The sequence below is a fragment of the Elephas maximus genome, chromosome 2 (genome assembly GCF_024166365.1).
Source record: "Elephas maximus indicus isolate mEleMax1 chromosome 2, mEleMax1 primary haplotype, whole genome shotgun sequence".
NCBI lineage: Eukaryota > Metazoa > Chordata > Mammalia > Proboscidea > Elephantidae > Elephas > Elephas maximus.
In genome coordinates this window covers 201,777,850-201,802,246 of record NC_064820.1, presented here as the reverse complement: position 1 = coordinate 201,802,246, position 24,397 = coordinate 201,777,850, and the positions used below count along the sequence as shown (strand labels likewise).

At 44.4% G+C, this 24,397-nt stretch overlaps 2 protein-coding genes across 15 annotated transcripts in view; one reads left to right on the top strand and one right to left on the bottom strand.

Moving 5' to 3' along the window:
- The first annotated feature begins 3,928 nt into the window (after positions 1-3,928).
- On the top strand, positions 3,929-13,065 carry HNRNPH1 (heterogeneous nuclear ribonucleoprotein H1). 12 transcript variants are annotated; one of them, XM_049874538.1, is made up of 14 exons: positions 3,948-4,004; positions 4,478-4,606; positions 5,905-6,060; positions 6,264-6,407; positions 7,901-8,039; positions 8,982-9,160; positions 9,238-9,309; positions 9,366-9,499; positions 9,655-9,790; positions 10,250-10,309; positions 10,406-10,465; positions 11,123-11,215; positions 11,661-11,710; positions 12,308-12,397. In XM_049874538.1, the coding sequence occupies exons 2-13, from the start codon at positions 4,510-4,512 to the stop codon at positions 11,708-11,710; spliced, it is 1,320 nt and encodes a 439-aa protein (XP_049730495.1). In that variant the 5' UTR covers positions 3,948-4,004; positions 4,478-4,509; the 3' UTR covers positions 12,308-12,397. The 12 variants fall into 12 exon arrangements, with proteins under 12 accessions (XP_049730487.1, XP_049730495.1, XP_049730493.1 ...); XM_049874536.1 differs by having other exon boundaries at positions 10,406-10,495; XM_049874530.1 differs by lacking the exon at positions 11,661-11,710 and having other exon boundaries at positions 3,929-4,004; positions 10,406-10,495; positions 12,308-13,065.
- Positions 13,066-16,311: 3,246 nt separating this feature from the next.
- The window catches only part of RUFY1 (RUN and FYVE domain containing 1), a 75,859-nt gene continuing 67,773 nt past the window's right edge, over positions 16,312-24,397 (bottom strand). For 2 of the 3 annotated variants that reach the window (XM_049874526.1, XM_049874528.1), the window contains exons 16-18: positions 20,534-20,582; positions 18,268-18,345; positions 16,312-16,975 (exon numbers count right to left, since the gene is read on the bottom strand). In XM_049874526.1, coding sequence (XP_049730483.1) covers positions 16,832-16,975; positions 18,268-18,345; positions 20,534-20,582 — 271 coding nt within the window. In that variant the 3' untranslated portion in view covers positions 16,312-16,831. The remainder of the gene's footprint in view (positions 16,976-18,267; positions 18,346-20,533; positions 20,583-24,397) is intronic. The other variant, XM_049874527.1, reaches the window with a different exon arrangement.

Sequence of the window (24,397 nt, the reverse complement as noted above, 5' to 3'; positions counted from 1 at the left end):
CACAGTATACTGGAAACCCTGGTGGCGTATTGGTTTAAGAGTTCAGCTGCTAACCAAAAGGTTTGCAGTTCAAATCCATCAGGCACTCCTTAGAAACCCTTTGGAGCAGTTCTACTCTGTCCTATAGGATTGTTATGGGTTGGAATTGACTCGATGGCAATGCGTTTGGTTTTGGTATTTTTTTTACAGTATAAGAAGTACATCAAGACCAAATGACCACTGGGGAAAGAACTCAAACTTGCAACTCATATACGGGAACTGGCTATACATGTATGAAATTCATTTCATCTTACTAGTAATCAAATTGATGTAGAGATATTGTTTTTCTCTGTACTAAATGTGCAAATTTAGAGGAAAGTCTCAGGGCCAGCAGAATGGGTGGCACATACCACAGAGAGGACTGTCAAGTGCTAGAACATTTTCTTAGTAATAGCCCTAAAAATTCTCAAGTCCTTTTGTAATTTTACTTCCAGAAATCTATCCTAAGAAAATGATACACAGTATTCTTTGGAAATAATGTGTCCACGTAAATAATGCATGAGGGGGTGTGTCGTTGGCAAAAAAATGTATGATGTGCATGTTATTTGTGTAAAAATATGGTAATCTCTCCATAATGATTATTGGATTACACAGGAATCAAATTGACTCCATCTGTGGAAAGAGATGATGGAAAAGCTCACTATCATCAGTCAAGACAAAGCCAGGAGCCAACTGCGGAAGAAACCATCTACTGCTCATATGCAAGTTCAAGATGAAGCTGAAGAAAGTCCACGAGAGCTGAAGTATGACCTTGCGTATATTCCACCTGAATTTAGAGACCATCTCAAGAATAGAGTAGAACTGCCCAATAGGATTTCCAAGGCTGTAAATCTTTACGGTAGCAAATTGCCACATCTTTCTCCAGCCAAGCAGCTGGTGGGTTCAAACCACTGATCCTTCAGTTAGCAGTCAAGCACTTAGCCATTTGCCACCAGTTCCTTGATGACATTACAAAGAGTGGGAGTTCCTGAACATGTGAAACCTGTACGTAGGTTGAGAGGCAGTCATTTGACAGAACAAGGAGATACTGCATGGTTCAGAGTTAGAAAATGTGTGTGGTGGGATTACAACTTTTCATCTTACTTATTTGATCTATATGCTGAATAATCCAAGAAGCTGGACTATATGAAGAACAACATGGCATCAGATTTGGAGGAAGACTCATTGTCAACCTGAGAAATGCAGATGACACAACCTTGCTTTCAGAAAATGAAGGTGACTTGAAGCACTTACTGATGAAGGTCAAAGACAACAGCCTTTAGTATGGATTATGCCTGAACATGAAGAAAATGAAAATCCTCTCAACGGGACCAATAAGCCACATCAAGATAAATGATGAAAAAATTTAAGTTGTCAATGCCTTCATCCTATTTGGATCAATAATCAACTTTCATGTAAGCAGCAGTCAGTCAAGACATCAAATGACATATTGCATTGGGCAAATCTGCTGCAAAAAACCTTTTTAAAATCTTAAAAAGATTTTAAAAAGATGAGTAAGGTGCACCTGACCTAACCCGTAGTATTTTCAGTTGCTTCATATGCATTCGAAAGCTGGACAATGAAAAAGGAAGACTGAAGAATTGATGCATTCCAGCTGTGGTGTTGGTGAAGATTACTGAATACACCATGGGCTGCCAAAAGAATGATCAAATTAGTCTTAGAAGAAATACAATCATGGAGATACTTTGACTTACTTTGGACACATCATCAGGAAAGACCAATCTCTAGAAAAGGACATCATGGTTGGTAAAGTAGAGGGTTGGCAAGGGCAAGGGAGGCTGTCCTAGTTATCTAGTATTGCTATAACAGAAATACCACAAGTGGATGGCTAGAATAAGCAGAAATTTATTTTCTCACAGTTTAGGAGGCTAGACTTCTGAGTTCAAAGCACCAGCTCTAGGGGAAGGCTTTCTCTGCCAGCTCTCAGGGAAAGGTCCTAGTTTCTTTAGCTTCTGTTTCCTGGTTCCTTAGAGAGCTCCATGTAGCTTGGCATCTCTCTTCTTCCATTTGTTTGCTTGTTTAATCTCTTTCATGTCTCAGAAGAGATTGGCTCAAGAAATACCCTACGTTAACCCTGTCTCATTAACATAACAAAGACAACACATTACCAAATGGGATTAAAACCACTGGCACAGAGGTTATGATTTACAACACATATTCTTGGGGGACACAATTCATAACAGAGGTCCTGAGTGAGACGGATTGACACAGTGCCCGTAACAACAGACTCAGACATAACCATGATCATGAAGATGTACAACAGGCAGTTACGAGTCATAGTCAACTCAAAAGCAACCACTACCACCAATCAGAAACCAGAGCTCTCAAATGCTGTAAGCTATTAAGAAAGGGGAAGAAGTAGGTGTCTGTTTCATGTCCTGGAAAGAGTACCCAAGAACAAAAAGTGTTTTCTTAGCTTCTGAATTAGCCCGAGATGGCCCTCCTGACTGGAAGACTTGGGACTACCACCTCTTCATGACCTTAGTCAAAGTACCTTCCACTTCCTTTAGCTTTTTATGTCCACCGTCATTCATCCTGTCTGTTCCATCTGTGTCCCCCCTCATAATTAGCAACAGAGTTTTCCTACAATCTGTAAACAGCTTCTATTGCCCCCCTGCTGAAGACCTGCGAATGCCTTCCCATGCACTTGGGATAACACTCTTGCTAAGGCCTAAATGGCCTTTCTAGACTGGGTCCCTCCTAACTCCGGGATCCTATCTTAGATCACCCTCTCCCTTTGTTTCATTGATTTCCTTTTCAGTTTCCTCAAACCTGTCAAAACTGGATTCTGCCGCTAGGGCATCGCACTTTGTCAGGGAACACACTTCCCCCACATCTTCCCCTGGTGGCACTCAGAGAGGCCTTCACTGGGGCACTGTCCAACACTGCTTTATTGTTAACCTGTTTATTGTCTGTCTCCTGGGATCTTCAGGCATCGTTTCAGTTTTCCAGTAGTAATGCTGGGAATCATGAACATCATGTATCTTGGGCCATATGCGCACACAGGGAGACCCTAGGGCCTCTCCGAAGACAGTGTCTTCACCTGAGAAACAGAAGTAACGGTGCCCCGCCGCGGGCTCAACTCGCGCTCTCAAGGCGCAGCGGGACGCGGCGCCTGGTGACCTCCTGTCGTGAGAGTGCCCCCGGCATTCAGGGCCCGCCGACCGCGGGGGCGGAGCGGGCCGAGTCGTAGGGTGCGAGTTCGTTATTGGCAAAAGCGGGGTACGGGACTGAGACACAGGCACCGGAACCCGGAGGAGGCCGGGGGCCCAGGCCAGACCGCGGCAGGTAAGAGGAAGTGAAGGCACACACGCCTCAGACACGCCCCAGGCGCCATGGAAGTGGCTTCAGGCGCAAGAAGCCCGAGGCCCCAGCAGCCAGGAGAGCGGCCCGGCGGTCTGTGACGGATTGGCTTGGGTGGGCCCTAGGGAGAAAGAAGGCAGGCGCCGCGAAGGTAGGGGGCGACTGAAGGCCGCGCCTGCTCGTTTCAGGGTTGTATAGGAGCGCGGAGAAAGGGCTGTCGCGGGTAGGAGGGGGTCCACCCCACCGCAGATCAGGGCTTGGCACCCCCATTCCTTCCTTATAGAGAACTGATTGCCGCCATTCCCCACCCCTACCCCAGCTGGCAAGGCGAGAGAACAGTTTGAAAGACGATGCATGCGCATGAAACTAAATTTTAAACCGCCGAGCCTCGATCAGAACTCGCGGGAAGGCGCAGGCGCAAAAAGAAGTGCGGCGAGTTTGGGGAGGAGGGAACTGAGCCCAAGACGCATGCGCACAGTAATCTGATGGCGGGAGGCGCACTCGCTCGTAAAGTTACGCATGCGCCTAGTCGCTATGTGACGCAAGGGGGCGGTGCGGGCACTTGTCTGCGCGTGCGCAGAGCTTTCTCAAAGGTCCTTATTTAGGTTGCGCAGGCGCCGGCTGGCCATTTCGTCTCAGCCACGCTGAATTGGTTTTAGCAGGTAGGTGCTCGTCGGTCTTTGTTTGCTTCCTTGGGCCATCCAAGGATACCGTTTTTGTAAGGATTGCTTGCGGTCAGACCTCCAGTAGATCCTGGGTGCCCCGGCAAGTTGCGGGCTGCCGCTGGGAGCCAGGAATGGCTCGACAAATGTTGGCGGGGCGGTCGAGGCCTGCAGGCCGCGCGCCTCTATTGTGTGAGATGGAGGAGGAGGCGGAGCGGAAGCGGCCGCCGCCATTTCCTTGGCTTCCACGCTGGCGCCGGGCCTGGGCGTCCTTTGCTTGGTGCAGCGGGACCGGGTGCCCAGAGCTGCTTGGGGGCACCGATCTCTGGCTAGGAGGTTTTGGATGGCTGGAGTCGCTGGGGCTGGGGCGCCTGCATGGGCTCGGCACTTAATGAGGGCCCGCGGCTCGCCTCGAGGGCGGAGGGCAGTTGATTTCGTATTTATCAGGTCTGATCCTCATTCCCACCTCGCAGTCTTATTTCGACGCCAGGATCCCTAAGGGACGATGATGTTGGGTACTGAAGGCGGAGAGGGATTCGTGGTGAAGGTTCGGGGCTTGCCCTGGTCTTGCTCGGCCGAAGAAGTGCAGCGTTTTTTTTCTGGTGAGTTTAAAGCGGGTGGCGGGAGCTCGCGGCCCGGCCAGGTGGGCGGCGGGTTGGGCGGGCGGCGCGCAATCCTGGGCGCCCCCTACAGGGGCACGGGCGCAGCGGTGGGCGCTGGGCCGCTCGCGCCCGACTGGCCACTGTTACGCAGTGGAAATTGCAAAAGCCCGGCCCGCCCTCTTGGACACCTTGGAGTGCGGCAGCTCCAGAGGATTTTTTCTTTTTTCTGTATTCCTTGTTTGTCTTTAAAAACCAGCATTTCCATTGTATGTGCTTTCCGGGGTTTCTGAAAAAATAAATGGGAATACACGGAAATTCTCTTAATCTTGAGAAAATAGTCAAGTTGGCAGGACCAGGTAAATAGTAATATCTTGCGATGTCTTAACTGTAAGGGTAACTTTCCAATTTTGGTATTTCCTTGAAAAGCGGCATTCTGCTTCAGAAGTTAAAATGTCGCTTCTTAATTTCAGAAATTTTCGTAATCAGGATTTGGTAATTGAAGAGTTTTTGCTCATCTAGTTTTTGATCTGGCTCACTTCACAGTTTGAGGACACTGAAGCCCAGGAAAGTGTGCTTGCCTTTGTAGTTTCTTGAAATAATGTAGGCTTTTTGAGTAATTTTTACCAGAATGTCTTTTGTTCCTTGTGTAAGATTAGGATAATGAAGTTGTATATGGAAAGATGCTTGTAGTATTGACTTACTGTCTGAATTTAGCATTGGTAAAGGAAAACGACCTGTAAAACAAGAACCAAGTACACTGGGAGCCACTTTGCAGGGGGCAAGACTGGGTTTGGCTTCAGCTGTGCAACTTCAATCATTTTAGCTTGATAACAGTGATCCCCGTTCAGGTGAGTGTTGGGCCTGCAATTTGGTTTTGAATGAGAAATCTCAGTGTGGCTGCTGGTAAGGTAAAGTGGATGGACAACCATGCCAGACCAAAACTGATTTCCAAAAATGCCATAAAATTAGAAGATCCAGACTTCAGTAGATTGATGCTGAGAAGTTTATGGAGAAACTTGGATAGTGAGGACTTAATGTTTTAAATAACTTTGTAGAAGCTGCTTTGAATATTGAATTTTCTTGATGGAACGGGAATGTATCATTTAGAGAATAAGATAGCTTTAGAGAGGATGACTCCGTAATTATCAGAAAGACTATAGAAATTCGTAATCTTGGTTGTTCCAGGCTTTATAAAAGTGTCATACTTCATGGTGGGAGTGTGGATAGGCATTTCATCTGTGTCACCCAGAGGTGGTTTTTGGTTTTAAATTCTATATTAACAGTTGTTTTCTTTCCAGACTGTAAAATTCAAAATGGGGCTCAAGGTATTCGTTTCATCTACACACGAGAAGGCAGACCAAGTGGCGAGGCTTTTGTTGAACTTGAATCAGAAGATGATGTCAAATTGGCCCTGAAAAAAGACAGAGAAACTATGGGACACAGATATGTTGAAGGTTTGATTTATGTTGCCCTAGTAACAGTAAATAAAACAAACAAATAGGTCTTATTCCCTTCTGAATTTTAGGTATTTGACCGCATGGAAATGGGCATCTAAGGGAGTTTATGGCAGCTCTTCCTAGCTTATCTAAAGACCCAGGAAGTCTGAAATTTGTTTTCTAACTTTCCGAAATTGACTAATTCTAAGCACCTCTTTCAGTATTCAAGTCAAACAACGTTGAAATGGATTGGGTGTTGAAGCATACTGGTCCAAATAGTCCTGACACGGCCAATGATGGCTTTGTGCGGCTTAGAGGACTCCCCTTTGGCTGTAGCAAGGAAGAAATTGTTCAGTTCTTCTCAGGTATGTAGTAGTGTTGGTTGCTGAGCAGTGAGTTTTGGCTAGCTTCTGGCAACATGTGATTTAATAGACCTTTAAAATTGATAGCTTAGATGCTTAAGTTGTAAGCTTATGCAGATGAATTACTGTTTTCTTCTTCCTGGAGACCTTCAAATAATTTAAGCCCATCTTAAAGGTGGAAATTAAGTGCTCCCAAAACTCGTAACTTTTGCTGATTTTGCCTATATTTAGTATTGTGGCTCAGAGTAGATAATTGATTGAGGGTTGTCCTCAGCAGCTTAACTTCTTTCCTCACGTTGTTCAGCAAAGTACTCCAAGTTAAAGGTAAGCTCCCTTAACGTTAGATTGATGTGCCAGTCAGGTTGTTACTTACGGCAAGTGTCTTAGGTTGTTAGAGACACTTAATTGGTCATGGGACCAGAAACATATCAGGGCCTAATTTCTCTAAACAGAAAGCAGCTTGGTTTTGCCAGGGAACTGTGAACTTGAAGCCAATCTAATGTGATCATAGATAGGCAGAATGTTTGCAATCTAATAGTGTTTTGAAATTGTTCTGGGCCTAAAGTATTTGAATGTTTTTATGCTGAAGAGCTTATAAGATTGCATGTTTAGCAGAATGTTAATAATGTATTTTAAATAATAGCCTTAATATTCATGTTGTAATAAACTGGAATTAAGAGCAAGAAATCCTTTCATGGTTTAGCGTAGTATGTTTTTAAGTCTTGAATATTAGTTACATATCAAGTCCTAATATTTTGTCAGAATATTTGAAATCAAGTCTGTTTTGATTGTTTTTGTCTAAATTGGTGAGAATTGAATGCTATCTGTCAACTTTAAATATGAACATAATTTCATATCTTCTAGGAAGTGCTTTTAAGCCCTTTTTGTAAGCTTGGGAATGTATCCACGGAAAGGATTTTTCATAGACGGAATTTCCAGAAGTGAATCATACTACTGTTAGAGCATAAGAGTGCATGATTGTGTTGTCTAGATCAGTTGTTTGTTGAAGAGTTTAGATTGTATGTTTTCTTGTCAACTATGATATAAGCAATGTTTCAACTTGTATATTAAATGTTTAAACATGTTAACTTTTTAAAATTTGAAGTTCCACTAAAAAGCATTGAAATATAAATCGAGGTCAAAGGTGTGTCTAGAATTTAGTAAAATGTTGTATTTAATGCTTGAAACTTTATTAAATTCTTGTATAATTCTGAACATTGTTGCATAGATAAGTGTTCTTAATTGTTGAATTCTTAATGCACCCTGTGTTAAGCAAGTTTTTTCTTACATATTATGCCGCAGGATGTGTTAAGAATTACTTTGTAATAATGGAACTTCATGTTACTGCAATGCATATTTTAAAGAGTACTTGTTGAAAGCATACCATTCACCTAAAGTTAAAATTCTGGTTTATTTAAAGCTATAAGAAGAATCATTTCTGGGCTTGTGATGTTAATATTGCCCCCCTACTGGGGTTATTTGTCCTTGGGTTGAAGGGTTGGAAATCGTGCCAAATGGGATAACATTGCCGGTGGACTTCCAGGGGAGGAGTACGGGGGAGGCCTTCGTGCAGTTTGCTTCACAGGAAATAGCTGAAAAGGCTCTAAAGAAACACAAGGAAAGAATAGGGCACAGGTGGGGATGGATGGTTGGTTGGATATGTCACTTTTCTTATGGTAAACAATTAAATCCATATTCTCTCTGCTAAAGAGGAAGAAATCTGTTTCATAGTCCCAATTAATTGACGTTTTGCCACAATTTCAAATTTTCTATGTCAGAGTCCCACATTGCATTCAAATTAAATTTTGGCTTTAAAATTGTTCCCCCAGTTAATTTGGCCTTGATGTTGTAAGCGTTCCAATTTATTAACCCAGTCACTGGAGTTGAGAGACTATGGCTTTAAAAAAGTTAATGCAAACCTGGCTTTAGCTGTAATAACACCCACCTAGTAAATTAATATTACCATAAGAAAATGTGATACTTTCTGATCTTGTTTTTAAAGTTGAAATGCAACAAACTTTTTCTTGCTGTATAAATATTCTGCATATGTATTAATAAGCATAGCTTTCAAGAAATTGTCACAAAAGGTTTTATTCTCTTTGCTTGTGACTATTTTTCATTGAAGCATGCGCTTACCTATGCTGATTCCTACTAAAAGCATAGGCTGGGGTATTTGTTGGCGAAAAGAAATGTGTAGTGTGGGCTAGACTGTTGGTGGAGGCTGGCATTTTAGCCTACTTGCTATACATGCTGCCAGTGGATTTAAGATTTGAAATGTTGAAAGTTGAGTGGAATTCTTTCCCTCCTATAAAACATTTACAGTACTCCTCTCTACCCCTAAGGTTGGGCTCCATATGCCTAAGAGGAGTGAGGTTTTTTCCTGTAAAGTTTACATTAATCTCTTAAAGAGTGAATTTCTGGTCATTGCCTATGCAAGTATAAGAAATCTGGCTTAAAATATTTGTCAGTTTCGTGGCTATGACTGGACTGTTTTCTTGTATAACTAAATATCTGTATGAAGTGGACTAATGTTATTTTCTCCCTCCCCTTCCTTCTCCTTCATGAACAATGCTTTAGGTATATTGAAATCTTTAAGAGCAGTCGAGCTGAAGTTAGAACTCATTATGATCCACCCAGAAAACTTATGGCCATGCAGCGGCCAGGTCCCTATGACAGACCTGGGGCTGGCAGAGGGTATAACAGTATTGGCAGAGGAGCTGGCTTTGAAAGGATGAGGCGTGGTGCTTATGGTGGAGGTAAGTAAGATATGTGAGGGTCAAGAAGAATGTTGTCTTGTGTTCACATTTCATTGACTGTTCTTTTTGTCTTTCAGGTTATGGAGGCTACGACGACTATAACGGCTATAACGATGGCTATGGATTTGGGTCAGATAGATTTGGAAGAGGTAAAGTAAGAATTGAATTTATCACCTGAAGGGTACTTACACTCTTGTCCATCTAGACCTCAATTACTGTTTTTCAGGAATGTCTGATCACAGATACGGGGATGGTGGTTCTACTTTCCAGAGCACGACAGGACATTGTGTGCACATGCGGGGATTACCTTACAGAGCTACCGAAAACGACATTTACAATGTGAGTGTAAGGTGAATTCACAAGTCAGATACTTGAGTAAGGTGGTAGAAACTTGAGCCTTACCCAACTTAAGCGAAACACCCTGTTAATAAATGTTTTAGTTTTTTGTAACTTTAGGAAGTTGACTTGATTTCTTTGAAATGCCTTGTATTTAGTTCTTTTCACCGCTTAACCCTGTGAGAGTACACATTGAAATTGGTCCTGACGGCAGAGTAACTGGAGAAGCAGATGTTGAGTTTGCTACTCATGAAGATGCTGTGGCAGCTATGTCAAAAGACAAAGCAAATATGCGTAAGTGTGTTGAAGTGTTTTGGGGGCTTGTTAAAGGTAGCTGTGTGTGGACATACTGCACTTGAGTGACTGAACATCTCCAAGTATGTGTGGTAGAGGATTAAGAAAAGGGGTATATGAGAATTTGTCTTCTAACAGATTCTTAGGGATGCATTGAAAACCTGTGGCAGTTTAAGTGTGAATAAAAGGGACTTGTGGGGAAAAAAAAAAAAAAAACACTGACTTGAAGTATGTCCTTGGTTGATAAACTAGATGAATGTTTAAAGTTAAAGGCTAGTTTTTGCAACCTGAATTAATGCATTAGTTAAAATAAGTCATCTGAGAGAAGCAGCCAGAATTTTTTTACCCAAGTATTTGAAGTCCACAGATTTTACATGTCATAAAAGAACTAAAGTGCTCCTTTTGCTTTCTTTCACCAACAAACATTTTTCAAACTTTTTTTTTTTTTTCTCATTTCAGAACACAGATATGTAGAACTCTTCTTGAATTCTACAGCAGGAGCAAGCGGTGGTGCTTACGGTAGCCAAATGCTAGGAGGCATGGGTTTGTGTAAATATCACTCTAGTGTCTTTTTTTTTTTAAAGCTAACCTTGTATGCCTTTTCTCTCATTTCAGAACACAGATATGTAGAACTCTTCTTGAATTCTACAGCAGGAGCAAGCGGTGGTGCTTATGGTAGCCAAATGATGGGAGGCATGGGTTTGTGTAAATATCGTTAGTTTTTTTAAAAACCAAAATATATCTATATAAGTCAATAATATAAATTAAGTTAATTGTATTTAGTGAATTTAGCATAACAATTTAAGTTTAAGTTAGGCAAGGAGAATAATTTTCTTGGTTAAAAATTAGCTAGAAAACTATTTGGAATAGATAATTCTGATTAAAGTACTTTTGTTTTGGGGGAGGGGAGTACAGAATGAAACTAGATAAATTGTCTAAGTGTAAAGTTTAAATCTCAAATTGTTTAGCAAAAAGCACAGCATCAAAATGAGCTGGCATAATTAGTTGTTCAGTATATGTATGTATTGATGTACTGTAACATGAAATTAAGGGGCAAACCCCGCTAAATCCAGGCAAATAGTTTCATAAAATCTTCATAAAAAGACTATTTATGGCATCATGTGGATTTAGTCCTGTTGATGTGTGTTTATAAATGTTTGATTAGCTCATGATAAAGAGTAGTTTGGTCATAGACAATAGACAGATGGAGGCAGAGGGTTATAGTAATAGCAGGTCAAGACTGGAAAATTAGATAGTAGAATTACAAGCCCGGTACCACCAGGTACCATATTACGCTGGGAACATGGTTCTAATGTTCTCTTCACTTAACAGCAAACCAGTCCAGTTACGGTGGCCCAGCTAGCCAGCAGCTCAGTGGTGGTTATGGAGGCGGCTATGGCGGTCAGAGCAGCATGAGTGGATATGGTAAGTATGGTTCTTTATATTTTTATGATAAGTTTTAGGCAGGTTTCTTTAGTTGGGAATATGCAGGCTCCTTTTCTGAGAAGTTGGGTTATTAAATGTATGTTTTTGACTAACTTTTTAATAGTTTAATTTTCAGAAACAAACACTGGGGGGGGAAGTGTTTTATATATTATAAATTAGGCATTATTGCCACTGGAATTCTGTCAAGCCAGAAAACATCTGCCTCCATTTATTAAACAAATTGAAGTAGTTCACATTCTGTATTTTGCTGATTAGTATTAAGTCAATTTTAGATGGAGGGACAATTTTAAATAATGGTGGTGGGGTTCAGGATCGTATTTACTAGTCAGTTAACCTAGGATTAGTTTTATTAATTTTTTTTTCAATTGGTCTAAAGAATGGTGATTTTGGTATTATAGTCTTACCCTACAAAATCCTTTTGCAGACCAAGTTTTACAGGAAAACTCCAGTGATTTTCAATCAAACATTGCATAGGTAAATATTTTCTCAAGAAATATAATTTAAATTCCCAATAGCAAATACTGGTATGTTGTAATAACACTTCCCATAGCAGTCAATGGCTCTGACTTAACTCCATGGAGGCTGCCATTTTGGGCATAGTGAGTTGCCTTTAGTCCAACTTTGTCGTCTCACTTCCTGCCCACTGTGAATAGGAAGAGCAAGAGACTTCCCCTGTGCTTCCTATTCATGTCATTCGATGGACACATTGTGAATGTTTATGGTAAAATTTTTTTGAAATGCCTTGCTTAGCTTTAAAAACAACATGAAGTAATTTTTTTTGCAATTTTTGAAAAACACTAGTTTTCCTTTAAACTTAATTTTCCATGTTGATCCTGAAGCATCCATTTAAATGGTAGCACAAGAGTCTGGCACGTTGGTACTGCAGAGAAAAGGGGTTAATTGAGACTTGTTTGGAGTCGGGTTTCCCCTTTCCCAAACATGCTTCTCGCCACTTGGACAGCAGCCATTTGTACTCTTTAAAAACCTTTAATTTTTTTTCTTGGAATGCTCTGTTTTATTCGACTGATAATGTGACACTTCTCCTAACTTGTCAAATTGATCTCTTTGCAGGTAGCCAAGGAACAGTGAACAGCAGCTACTACAGTAGTGGAAGCCGTGCATCTATGGGAGTGAATGGAATGGGAGGGATGTCTAGCATGTCCAGTATGAGTGGTGGATGGGGAATGTAATCCTGATCACTGACTCTTGGTCTCAACCTTTTTTTTAAGAAAAAGAAAAAACAAAAAAAAACTTCTAAGTTTAACAGTTTTGCAATACAAGCTTGTGATTTATGCTTACTCTAAGTGGAAATCAGGATTGTTTTAAAATGATTTCAGGTTCAGTGTTATTGAACACGAAATACACCTAGGTGTAACAACAAAGTTTGAGTAAATACAACTGTTAAACCATTTTCAGCTTTTCTTGAGTTAGTTGTAGGATGTACTACTTAAGCAGTAATTGTATTTAGGTTAAAGCAGTTCAATTATGTTAAATGTTGCTCTTATACCACATTACATTGAACACTGTGCATGTTGAAAGACATGCTTTTTTGTAATACTTAAATATAGGAGCTGTGTCTACAATTAAAAGTGAAACATTTGGCATGTTTGTTAATTCTAGTTTCATTTAATAACCTGTAAGTCACGTAAGTTTAAGCCTTTTTTAAGTTAACGGGGAAAATGAGACGCAATACCAGTACTTTAGAATTTTGGTCTTGGTGTTTGTATGAAATTCTGAGGCCTTGATTTAAAACTTACATTGTGATTTCCTTTTAGGTGTATTGCGCTAAGTGAAACTTGTCAAATAAATCTTCCTTTTAAAAACTGCAATTTGTCTTGTCTATGCTTCAGTGTCATGTGGACTGTTTCTTGGTGCTCTATTCCTGCCTGGGGCGTAGGTGACAGTGGTAGCTGTGGCAGAGGCTCGGCAGTTGAGGCTGTTGTGTAGATGTCTTCAGACTTCTCTTCCCTCCGGTGCAACGAAGGTAAACATAGTTTGGGGGCCCTTTCTGAAGGGCTGTATGTTTGGCCTGGCTGCACGTAACCTGATTTGAATCTCCCTAACTTGCTAAAGCACTTGCACAGAGCAAAGGAAGAGGCACGAGTGGACTTAACTGCATGGCCTGCAGTCCAGAAGCCCTCCTTCAGGCATAGCTGAGGAAGTAACAGATCGGTGGGGGGGATTAGAAGCTATCCTTTTGAATCTGGTTGTGGTTTTTTAATTTTGTTAATGGTGGGATGTCTTCTATAAGGAGCTTTTCAAGTTGATGTCTTTACATATTTTGCCTCTTTCCTAACAGTCAAGTCCACTTAAGAGCAAAATGTATTCCCTGTAAACTTCCTGAGGGTAGAATATCAAGCAGAACTGAGGGTAAAGACAAGTTATCTTAAGTGTGGAAACTTTTTCCTGTTTTGTGGTAGGTTAGAACTCAAATGATATTTGCTGGGAAATAAAAACCAAAGCAAACCCATTGCTATGGAGTCGATTCTGACTCTCAGTGACTCTGTATGACAGGAGAGCTGCCCCACAGCACTTTCAAGGAGTGCCTGGTGGATTTGAACTGCCAACCTTTTGGTTAGCAGCTGAACTCTTAACTGGGAAATAAAAGTTCTCTAGGGTTGGATTAAGCAATGTATCCCCAGAGTTACCTTCAGTAGCTACTTAAAAGCACTATAGTTGCAGAACCTGCCACTCATTCATCCCTTTATAGTCAGAAGTCACTTGTATTGAGATTTGAATTTGAGCTAGGTACAAAGGGTCACTGTAAGTTGGAGTTTACTCTGGCGATGGGTACATATGCTTGTGTCACACATGAGTTTTTTCTGTAACAGTATTGAAAGTTTTCTCAGCTTTGTTCATGGGTGTTGGTATGGGTTAGATTTATTCACTCTGAAAAACTGTTCAGAATCAGCCAGTGCAGCTAAGGATGGCAGTGTTGCATGTGAAAGATGGGCATGAAGAGCCCTTCAGGTATATGCTCTTGGCCTGCTGCATGACCTGCTATGTCCTAGTTGCATACCACTGGAGGGAAAGGTCTGGATTCAGGCTGGTGATGTAGAAATGTTTCATTTGCAATGTCATGGAGCTTTTGTCTTCCAACAGGTCTAGAGAGAGTTTTCAAGGGAGTTAATGTTGAGAGTTGGCATTCAGCTGAGTGTTCTAAGCATGATATTGCTGCTGAGCTCTTGGCCAAGTTCCTTGACACTTTAGGTACTACAGAGACCTGGTGGTGAAAAGGACCTGGAGGAGGGTTAGTCTCTTTCCCTGGACCTTCTAATTAACTTGTTTTGAATCTAGGAACATGGGAAGATCTTTTGTCAAAAAACTTGGCCTATTGGAAGGGGACTTACTAAAGAAATGTAAGTCCACTACCATTTTTTTTTTTTTTTTTTGGTACTTATTTAAAAAAAAAAAAAAAAAAAACAAACCTGGAACCACTCTGGTTCTTTAGAATCTTGTGTCCTGTGGACCAGCATTATAACTTGGGAGCTTGTTAGGAATGATTCAGATACTCCTGACCCTCTTATTAATCAGAACCTGCATCTCAAAGAGGACTTCCCCCGTACCCCCCGAGGTGACTGATAGCACACATTTAGGCTTGGCACTGCCTTAGAACTCATTCCTTAGTTTGGAAGAAGGTGGTGCCAGACTAGAGAGTGAAGGGTTTCCCAAGATCAGGTGTGGAAATTTAAAGTTGGAGGAGAAAAGGAATCTTCCATTCAGGTAGGTAAATGTTGAAAACTTCGGTACATGGATCTGTTGTGAATAATGTGTATTGAACATTTGTTGCTTGAGGTGGGGGGTGAGGGTGGGAGATAGGTGTGATAAAGGCAGAGGAACTTACGGGTCAGGCAGTGGTGGGCCCTTCAGGTACGTACCAACTGTCAAAGGGTCTGAAGTAGGGTGGTATTACCCTGCTTGCTTTTTTGTGTGCAGATAAAGGAACTCAGGCTCAGAAGTGAAGTGACTTGCCTAAGGCCCTCCAGCAAGTTGGAGTCCATATTGGGTGCATTGAAAATGAGGTACAGATACCTGATAACTAGAACAGTTTTGGGGTAATGCAAAAAATAAGCAAACTTTCTGAAAAAGTTGGGACCTGGTGTGATTAAAAAACAGCTGTTCAGGTTAAGTGAGGGGAAGTGGGGGGTCCTTAGCAGCCGCTTTAGCCACCATGTACCTTTCTTAAAGTGGTCTGAAAACCAGTAGCTTAGGAAGGACTTGGCTTTGGGGGCTGCACAGTGCCTTAGCTGCAGGTCCTGGGGTAAATTCTGGACTGTAACCTTCCTGAACCTTCCAGATTTCCCACCCATACGACAGAAGTATTGGTACCTGTGGTGAGCGAGCCTTCCACAGGGAAAGAAGAGCCCAAGAAGGAACAGTTGGGCCGCAAGCCATGTTTTCAGGGACTGGGACAGCTCAGACTAGGCCACAGCACTGGAGGGAAGGAAGGGGCTGGTGGAGGCTGAAGCCTGGGGCCTCCTGGGAAGTGAAGGCAGGAGTAATGAAAATAGTCTGGCTGAGGGCGGGAGGAGGTGAGGCCCAGAAAACTGACTTGTTTGATGTCCATACAACAATACTATGCATGTTTTCTAGCCTAAAAATTCTAGACCACTGACTGACGTGTTAACTGATGACTCTGATATGGGGGTGGGGGGAGTGACCAGTCCTCATAGCTCCACAAACAGCACCTGTCCTTAACATTTTGAGATTAGAAAACTGCCCATCAGGTGTTTTCCCACCATTTTTATCAACTCCCTGTTTTATCAGTGAGCAATTTTGGAGATCCAACAGCTTACTAAGGTTAGTTCTTTTCACTAGTGGATTTCACAGCATGGTGGATGCCCACTGTGTGTCAAGGCTCCCAACCTGACCCTGCTTCACCTGGGCGCAACACAGCTTGAGCCCCAGAGCCGGCAGACTTAGCCAATTCCCACCTGGGTGATGTTCCGAAAACCTCCCAGCCCTTCACCTTAACAGCTCTTGAGTTGAGGGCATCCTTCCAGAGCCAGCCAGAGGTAAGGGGATGGCTAGCAAGCTGCTGCAAAATGGACACAAGCTCATTTTCTGCACCAGAGTGAAAAATAATTGATTTTATTATGGGGCAGTGCTAGGTATTGACAAGGGTGTGGAATGGCAAACCCCGACTGAAGCGGAGAAGGCACGCTGACAGACCCTGGTGTGGTAGAAAGTGGTGGACAAATCAGAGGGCTTTTGGGAGGAACGGTGGGTGGGGGAGGGAGAAAAACTGATGACTCCCTAGAAATGCTAAAGAGGTTAAGTTGAAGAGTTGAAAATGATAGTAGTAAAACCATGAAGTTCCATATGAACAAAAGCCAGTGATGTAATAAAGTGAGAGAAGAGTTTGAATCCAGAGGAGTTGATTCCATACAATTCAAAAAGTAGAGGCGCCCAGCTTCCAGTTCCATTATGTTCAAGAGCGCCAGCAGGCCAGGTGAGGATTTTATTCTTTCCCTTGATTCTCTGGGGGAAACAACAAACTTCTCAAAATCCTGGTGTTTCCCTGAGACCCAAAGAGTTTGGCACTGTTCCAAGGCTGCCTCTGCCCACTCCTGAGGATGGAGGTCCGGGTGGTCCTTAGGAGGCGGTGGAGGAGCAGCGCTGCAGGAGCAGAGTGTGGCAGCTGTCACACACGCGCACTGGTTTGGGGTAAGATGGCAGGGCCAGCTCGTTGCTGGAGCACGTGTTGCAGAAAATATGTCCACAGTTGCGGCAGTGGTGCTAGAGGACAGGGAAAAGGCACTCACAGGACCGGCTGCATCTCCCCCTCAAATGGGTGAGATGCTGTCTGTACACCTGAACCTTTAAACACTTATTTTTTAGTTATCTAAACACGCCCAGATCCCTCCCCCAGAGGATGTTTATCAATTTGGAATGAGTTCTGCCAGGCCTTTCCCTTTACTTTCATGTTTACGTTCCTGTAAAATGTATGCATGCACTTGCGTGAATGTAGGTATATTTTGTTCTTTAAAACAAAAGGCTCTCATTGTGTATCACTGCTCTTCAATGAATAGTTAGTCCACGTCATTATATACAAAGAGCCTCAGTTCATTCCCTTGAATTGCTGCATCCCAAGGGTCTTTAGCCAGCCCCTCTGCTCCTCCTGGACCCAGCCGAGCCTGCCGTACAGACTGCTTCCGCCAACTACCCTATCCCTGTCAGTCACACCTTGAACTTGACCATTTCAGGTCAGAGGACTCCAAAACCTCTAGCAGGCCTTGTGGACAAGTGTAATCTCAAGGGCAGCCTCAGGAGGGTTGTTTCTAGATGAGCTCTTTGCCCTTGTACCTCTGAGCCTACGGTGAGGGTTCTTCCTCTTTTGCACAGAGATAGGCTGTTACTGCAGGCAGATGAGAACAAGATCGACGTGGTAGTGGATAGCAGTGGTGTGCAAAGCAGCAGGCACTCTCCTTAGCTTTATGAGTGGCCCTCAATTTCTGGGATATGTGCTCCCCACCTGTCACTCTACTGGTCTTGGTGAGACTGTCAACCCTGACCAAAGTGGGAGCCAGTACTGTTCTGGAAGCTGAAGGCAGGTGGCATAAGCAAAAAATGGCAGAGGGGCCTTACCCAGACTGACTCAGTTTCTGGTGCCTGTCCTGAAACCTGCTATTCTGTAGGTTCCCCCTTAGAGTCTGTTTGCCAAGGTTAGTTAGGTTTGGGTCCTGTTGCTTATAAAGGATTTTCAGTGATACTTAACCAAAAGCAGCTCTGTGTTCGAGAAAGCCCAAGTCCAAAACAAATTTCCCAGTCATTGAGAGGTGCATGGCGGACACAGGCGGCCTGTGACAAACCGGCCAGGGCCCTCAGAGGTGGGCATGGGCAAGAGAGTTGGGGCTGTTCTCTGAGAGCTGGCAGGGTGATGGCAGAGCAGTGAACACAATCCCAGGGCAATGCACCTGGCCTTTCCAACCCATGTGGTAGTCTAGCATGGGAAAGTGGGGCCAGAGAGATGAGCCTGGCACGGAGCAACTCAAGCCCCGGGGCCAGTGGGTATAGCTTCACCCACGTACCTTTCTCCGGGAAATGGAGAACTCCTTTTCACACTGCTTACAGTGTGTTGCTTCGTCATCTTTCAGCCAAGTGTGGCCCTGAGAAAGAAAACACCAGAATCCCATTTTAGGCCTCAGTCCAAGGGTGACAATTAGCTGTGTATCCACTGTTGCTTCCTAATAGCACCTTGATTTCCTTTTAAGCAATTAGGTCGTCTCCACTAGATGTGGCCTAACAGGGCTGTGAGGAAGGGGTCCTTCCCCCACCCTGGCCATAGCAGAGTCCATGTGTTCAGCTGGAGGGCCTGCTGTCTCTCCTCTTACTCCCTAGTCTCTGCAGGCTGCCCACTTGGCCTCAAGCCAGATTCTTCAGCCTCCTGTCGACCTGAGACCCATACCCTTTTCAATAAATTCCTTTTGGCTGAGGTAATGAGTCAGACTGTTGCTTATAGCCCCAAACCCTGAGACACCATCCGAAGTGATTTGCTGAACTGGCAGGAGGGAGAAGGGCCAAATGAGACTAGAACAATCTGTGTCACTGCTCCCTGCAGAGATGGAGGAGTTTGCAGCAGAAAGCAGATGCCCTCAAGCCATAGGAAGCCATTCCCACATGCCCAACACCTGGCCCAACACCTGCTCCTCCTTGGCAACACTGGTAACAGCTCTACAGAGGTGCAGCTGCAGGTTTGAAAGATTGCTTTGAAAGGTCTTACTAAAGGAAAACAAGGATATGTGACTTACTCTGCCTCAGGAACTGAGGTGTTCCAGAGAAGTCAGAGGTGTGATGTACTTATCTGGCTCCTTAGCATGTGTTGGTGTAACTTTTCTGGTGATACACAGTTGTCCTTACAATTGCAAATGACAGTACCATGCCCTTGGAGCTACGAAGGTATGCCCAGGGCTTTTAGCTTACATAAAATAGCTCCTTGCGGCTCTAGAGTCACTGCGTTAGCTGTCCTTATTTTGCGTAAACACCATGGGCAGCACAGGGGTATAAACCACTCACAGCACTTAGATCCGAGGACCTTTCAGTCTACAAGGGAGGATAAAATAAGTTGATGTTAACTAGATCTAACTTAACTATGAGGCATTGGTGATTCTGGTACAATTCTTGCCTCCCATATGGGAGACCTGGGTTTGATTCCTGGTCAATGCACTAAATTCTCAGCCGCTACCGTCTGTCAGTGGAGGCTTGCATGTTGCTGTGATGCTAAACAAGTTTCAGCAGAGATTCCAGACTAGGAAGAAAGGCCTGATGATCTACTTCTAAAAATCAGCCAGTGACAACCCTATGGATCCCAAGAGTCTGATCCATAACTGATCACAGGGGTGCCACAGGAATGGGTGTTTTGTTCCATTGTATGTAGGCTTGCCATGAATTAGGGACCAATTTGATGGCAGCCAACAACAACAAACTATTAACTAGAACTCCAGGCTGGGAAATCAGACAACCAGACACATTAAACTTGGGTGTACAAACTGGGCAAGTAAGTTTTTACTTGGGATCTCTGCTCTGGATAAAGCAAAGCGCTGCCTTGTGGAAGAGGACTGATACTGCATTGTTGTGACAGAGCTGAGGCCAAAGGGTAGAAGCTGCCCTTAAACGGAGTTGGCGGTCACTCCCCGCTCTAAGGTGGCTTGCCAGGACAAGCTGCAGAGCACCTGGCCCTGGAAGGGAGTGGCGGTGGCTAGAGTGTCCGTCCCACGCCCCCTCTTGCCCTTGCAGGGCCACATCACTGTGTCTGCTCTCCCTCAGTGGTAAGCTTCACTCTTGCTGGTTGCCGTCGAGTCAGTTCTGACTCAGTGACCCCACGTGTTACAGAGTAGAACTGCCCCATAGGGTTTTCTAGGCTGTAATCTTTGTGGAACTAGACTGCCAAGTCTTCCTTCCGCAGAGCGGCTGGGTGGGTTTGAACCACCCTCCTTTTGGTTAGCCCCTCACTTGGAGGAAAGGTTGTCACTCTCTTAATTCTTGGGCCTTTCTCTGCCCCTTTAGCTTCCTTCATTAGGGCACCTGTGGCCCAGGCCAATTCTCCAGGTCCCACAGCCCAGTCTGGTGCAGCTGACAGCAGAGGAACTGGAATCAGCAGGCTGGTTCCAGTTTTGGTCCTGCCACTTTTCAGCATCTCCACTCTGGGCAGCATTTTTCTTATTTGTAAATATGTGACAGCCACCACAGCCTCAACTTCTCACCTGACTTGTGAGAAAATACAGGAACCCAAAGGATATTAGCACAAGCTGAGAGCTATCAGTAGTGATTATTATGCTAATAACAATAATCCAGTACCTTCAGTGCCTTATTTACTTCTTTTATGTCTTCCATCTTCAGCTTTGACCTTGAAAAAAGAAAAAAAAAGACCAACAGAAGTGAGATGCTATACACAACTTGTACAAGACAAGGTCATGGATGCTCCATAGACTCATCCAATCTCCCTGAGGGACGGAACTGCTGGGCTGAGGGCTGTGGGGACCGTGGTCTTGGGGACCATCTAGCTCAACTGGCATAACAGTTTATAAAGAAAATGTTCTACATTCTACTTCAGTGAGTAGTATCTAGGGTCTTAAAAACCTGTGAGTGGCCACCTCAAGATATTCCACTGGTCTCACCCCTTCAGGAGCAAGAGAGAATGAAGAAAACTCAAGATAAAATGGGAAAGATTAGTCCAAAGGACTAAAGGACCATAGATACCAGGGCCCACCAGACTGAGTCCAATACAGCTAGATGGTGCGTGGCTACCACCACTGACTGCTCTGACAGGCATCACAATAGAGGGTCCCAGACAGACAGCTGGAGAAAAATGTAGAACAAAATTCTAACTGAAAAAAAAAACCAGACTTACTGGCCTGACAGACTGAAGAAACCCCAAGAGTATGGCCCCCAGATGCCCTTTTAGCTCAGTAATGAAGTCACTCCTGAGGTTCAGCCCTCGTCCAAAGATTAGACAAGCCATAATACAAAACGAGACAAAAGGGGCACACCGGCCCAGGGGCAAGGACTAGAAGGCAGGAGGGGACAGGAAAGCTGGTAACAGGGAACCCAAGGTGGAGAAGGGATAGTGTTGTGGGATTGTTAACCAGTGTCATAAAACAGTATGTGTACTGTTTAATGAGAAGCTAGTTTATTCTGTAAAACTGCATATAAAGTACAATTAAAAAAAAACAAGTGAGAGGCTATAAAACTGACAAAACAGCAATTGTTCGGCTTTGAGAGGATAACAGGACTTATAAATTAGGTATACAATAATGATGTTCTAAAATGCTTCCCAAAGGAGCCCTAGTGGCACAGCGGTTAAGCGCTTGGCTGCTAACCAAAAAGGCTGGCAGTTTGAACCTACCCAGTGGCTCCGCAAGAGAAAGGCCTGGTGATCTGCCCCCGTAAAGATTAAAAAAAAAAAAAAGATTACAGCCTAGAAAATCCTACGGGGCAGTTCTACTTTCACATGGGGACACTGTGAACTGAAATCGACTTGATGGCATCTACCAACAACAAAATGCTTTCCACCTTTTTATAACCTCTAGAGTCATCTAATCACAGAGGCTCACATATCCACCTTGGTCTAAGGCTGAGAAATAATAGCCTGTGGACTCAATCAGACTAGCCTGCAAGGCTTTTTAAAAAGATTTTGAAACAGCTGCAATCATTTACAAATTAAGGGTTTTTGCATGGCAGGAATTTCTGGCTCCTCTGGGCTCACATTCCTGCACGTCTGAAGAGGCCAGGGCTTGGCTCTGCTCAGGAACTGTGTCTGCATGTTTTCCCAGCCCGCTCCCTCCCACCTGCTCGTCTGCTATGGCCAGGGACCCACCCGGAGGGCACAGCCATGTCGTCTCACTCCACTCCCCTTTGTATTAGAACAGTTCCTTCGTTTTCCATGTAAAAGACAGGACTGAACACAGTCTAAATTGGCAGAATTAAAACAAATAGAACACTGTTATTTGTACTCTGGGGGAAACAGACTGGGTCTGTCCTTAAAATTGAGGTTAGTCTAAACTGTCAAGGTTACATTAATCTAAGTGTAAAAATGGCAGGGCTCTGAGGGACACGGCTAGACTTCTATGTAAGGGATTAGAAAACTGAACCTTTAGGAAAAACCCTCTTGGCCTCTCCTACTGCTCAGCAAGCAGGCAGCTCCTTCCCTCCACTGGTGGCTGCAGAAACAGCCCAGCAGTTGGAGGGGATTAGAGGAGCTGCCCAGGATGGGCAGACTTGAAACTAGGTCAGGATGGGAGCCAGATAGACAAGAACTTTTCTGGGGAGCATAAGGTGGGGAAGAATCCCAGTGGTCTTGAAATAAAGCAACTGGGAAGCTGTTTGGGTAACAGGTGGAGGGGTCTGAAAACAGGATTTTTCTCCTGTCACCTGGGATGGGCTTGGGAGATGAAGGGAAGACGGGAGAAGGCACCAAGAGGGAACCCTAGGGCCTGTTTCAGCCAGTGGGCAGGAGGCAACTCCTCAGGTAATGCTCCTCAGGTGATGCTGCCTGGGTCCAGCACCCCTGCCATTACAACCCCACTCTGCACAGACCTGGTGACGAGCAGCTCAGCTTTCAGGATTGACAATCCAGATTTGAGGACTGTGGCACTGTACTAGGAAAGCAAACTCTGACTGCCAGTCTGACTTGCCAGACTTCAAGGTAAAAAGGACACAGCAGGAGAAAAGACACTTAAGACTCTCGGGGGGTGGGGGTGGGGGCACAAAGGGAGGCCCAGTCAGGCCACAACCCTAAGGCCTCTTTTCTGTCCCTCTTCTCTGACCACCAGCACAAACCAGAGGAGCCATCTCCATGCTTGTGTCTGGCTCCTCCATGTCTAGTTCTGGTCAGTGCTCCTGGGCTGCCCTTGAGCTGGCGTGCTCTGAGCGCTCCCCAAGTGGGGGCAGGAGGGCATGGCAGGGCAGCACTAGGTCTGAAGAGCTGGCCTGAGCCTTCTTGCAGATATGGAGGGGAGTCTCTGGAGGCGGGGCTGCCAGGGGAGGGCGGAATCTTCATCTCAAACTATTTCAGAGGACCACGTTCTGTCAGAGCCCTAACAGTTTCCTTTCTTACTCTTCCCAGTGCTTTTGTGAAACTTTCTATTTAATCTGACAGCAGCACTAACTGCCTGCTCTGTTTTTAGGGGACCAGGTGGCCAGCCTCTATTCCCTTTGTTATGGGTCTAGACACGTGGCTCTGGAAGGCAGAGCCTGCAATGGGGAGCTTGCCAGCACCCTCTCTTCTCACGAGATGGGGCTCTTAACAATGGGCTGTTGTCTTGCTACATCTTCACGTCTGGCTTTTGTTTTTCTTGACATCTGTCCCGTGGGATTAAACTTAGAGGTTTTTCAAGCTCCTAATGTATTTTTTTAACTGCGTTAATTGACACCGTTAAAAATTTGGGAAGTGAAAGAGTAAACACCTGTCTGGTCCTGAAGGAATAAGAATGTACTCAGATTGAAAAAAGCCGCTCTGCTACTCATTGTTAGTCAGGCTGGAAGGACAGGCTCAGATAAACCAGCTGCACTGTCGACCGGAAACAGTTCCTTCCAAGGCCGCAACAGCTGTGCCACGTTCTAACGGCCCCTCTTTACGAGACTACTGCTTCCTTACCATTAAGGCCCAGACCTGCTTTGTTGTTTTTCTTTATTCCTGGGGATAGCCAACTGCTCAACTGCCCAGCCTCAGCACCCAACCCTAGTTCATCCCCACTTCTATCCCACCCTCAGAAATAGCAACCAATCCAGAACTATTCCCGCTTCCCTTAGACCTGCCTCAGAATCTGTCATGGAAGCCCAAACTTTACAAAAGACGCTTCCCTCCTACGCTTATGACAGAAGGCATTCCATAGCTCTCAGGGTGCCCTTCCTTGGTGCATCAAGAAGCCTGCTTTTTGTTGGACCACAACCTTGTACCTGATGGTCTTTGGCTGACTGGGCTTTAACATAGGTGGTAAGTATAAATCTGTGTTTCTAGCATTGGTTAAGCCACGGGCAGCTCTGGCAATTCCAAGCCCCACTCCCACATGGCAACAGTCAGCTGCAGCCAGATAGGACCTCGGGGCTTCCATCTGCCCCATTCCCACCACTCCCACCTCCCTCTGGCATTGAGGCCATGGTTAATCTTGCTGCCCATACTCAGGGTCCAGCATACTTTTTCTTTTAGCCCCACTTGGCTCA

What these genes read in the sequence shown, in the direction of transcription:
- HNRNPH1 (XM_049874530.1), top strand. Translation starts at nt 4,510, where the DNA reads ATGATGTTGGGTACTGAAGGCGGAGAGGGATTCGTGGTGAAGGTTCGG. An exon ending in AAGGAAAGAATAGGGCACAG is followed by an intron (nt 8,040 to 8,981) that starts GTGGGGATGGAT and finishes ACAATGCTTTAG; the next exon opens with GTATATTGAAATCTTTAAGA. An exon ending in GTCAGATAGATTTGGAAGAG is followed by an intron (nt 9,310 to 9,365) that starts GTAAAGTAAGAA and finishes TTGTCCATCTAG; the next exon opens with ACCTCAATTACTGTTTTTCA.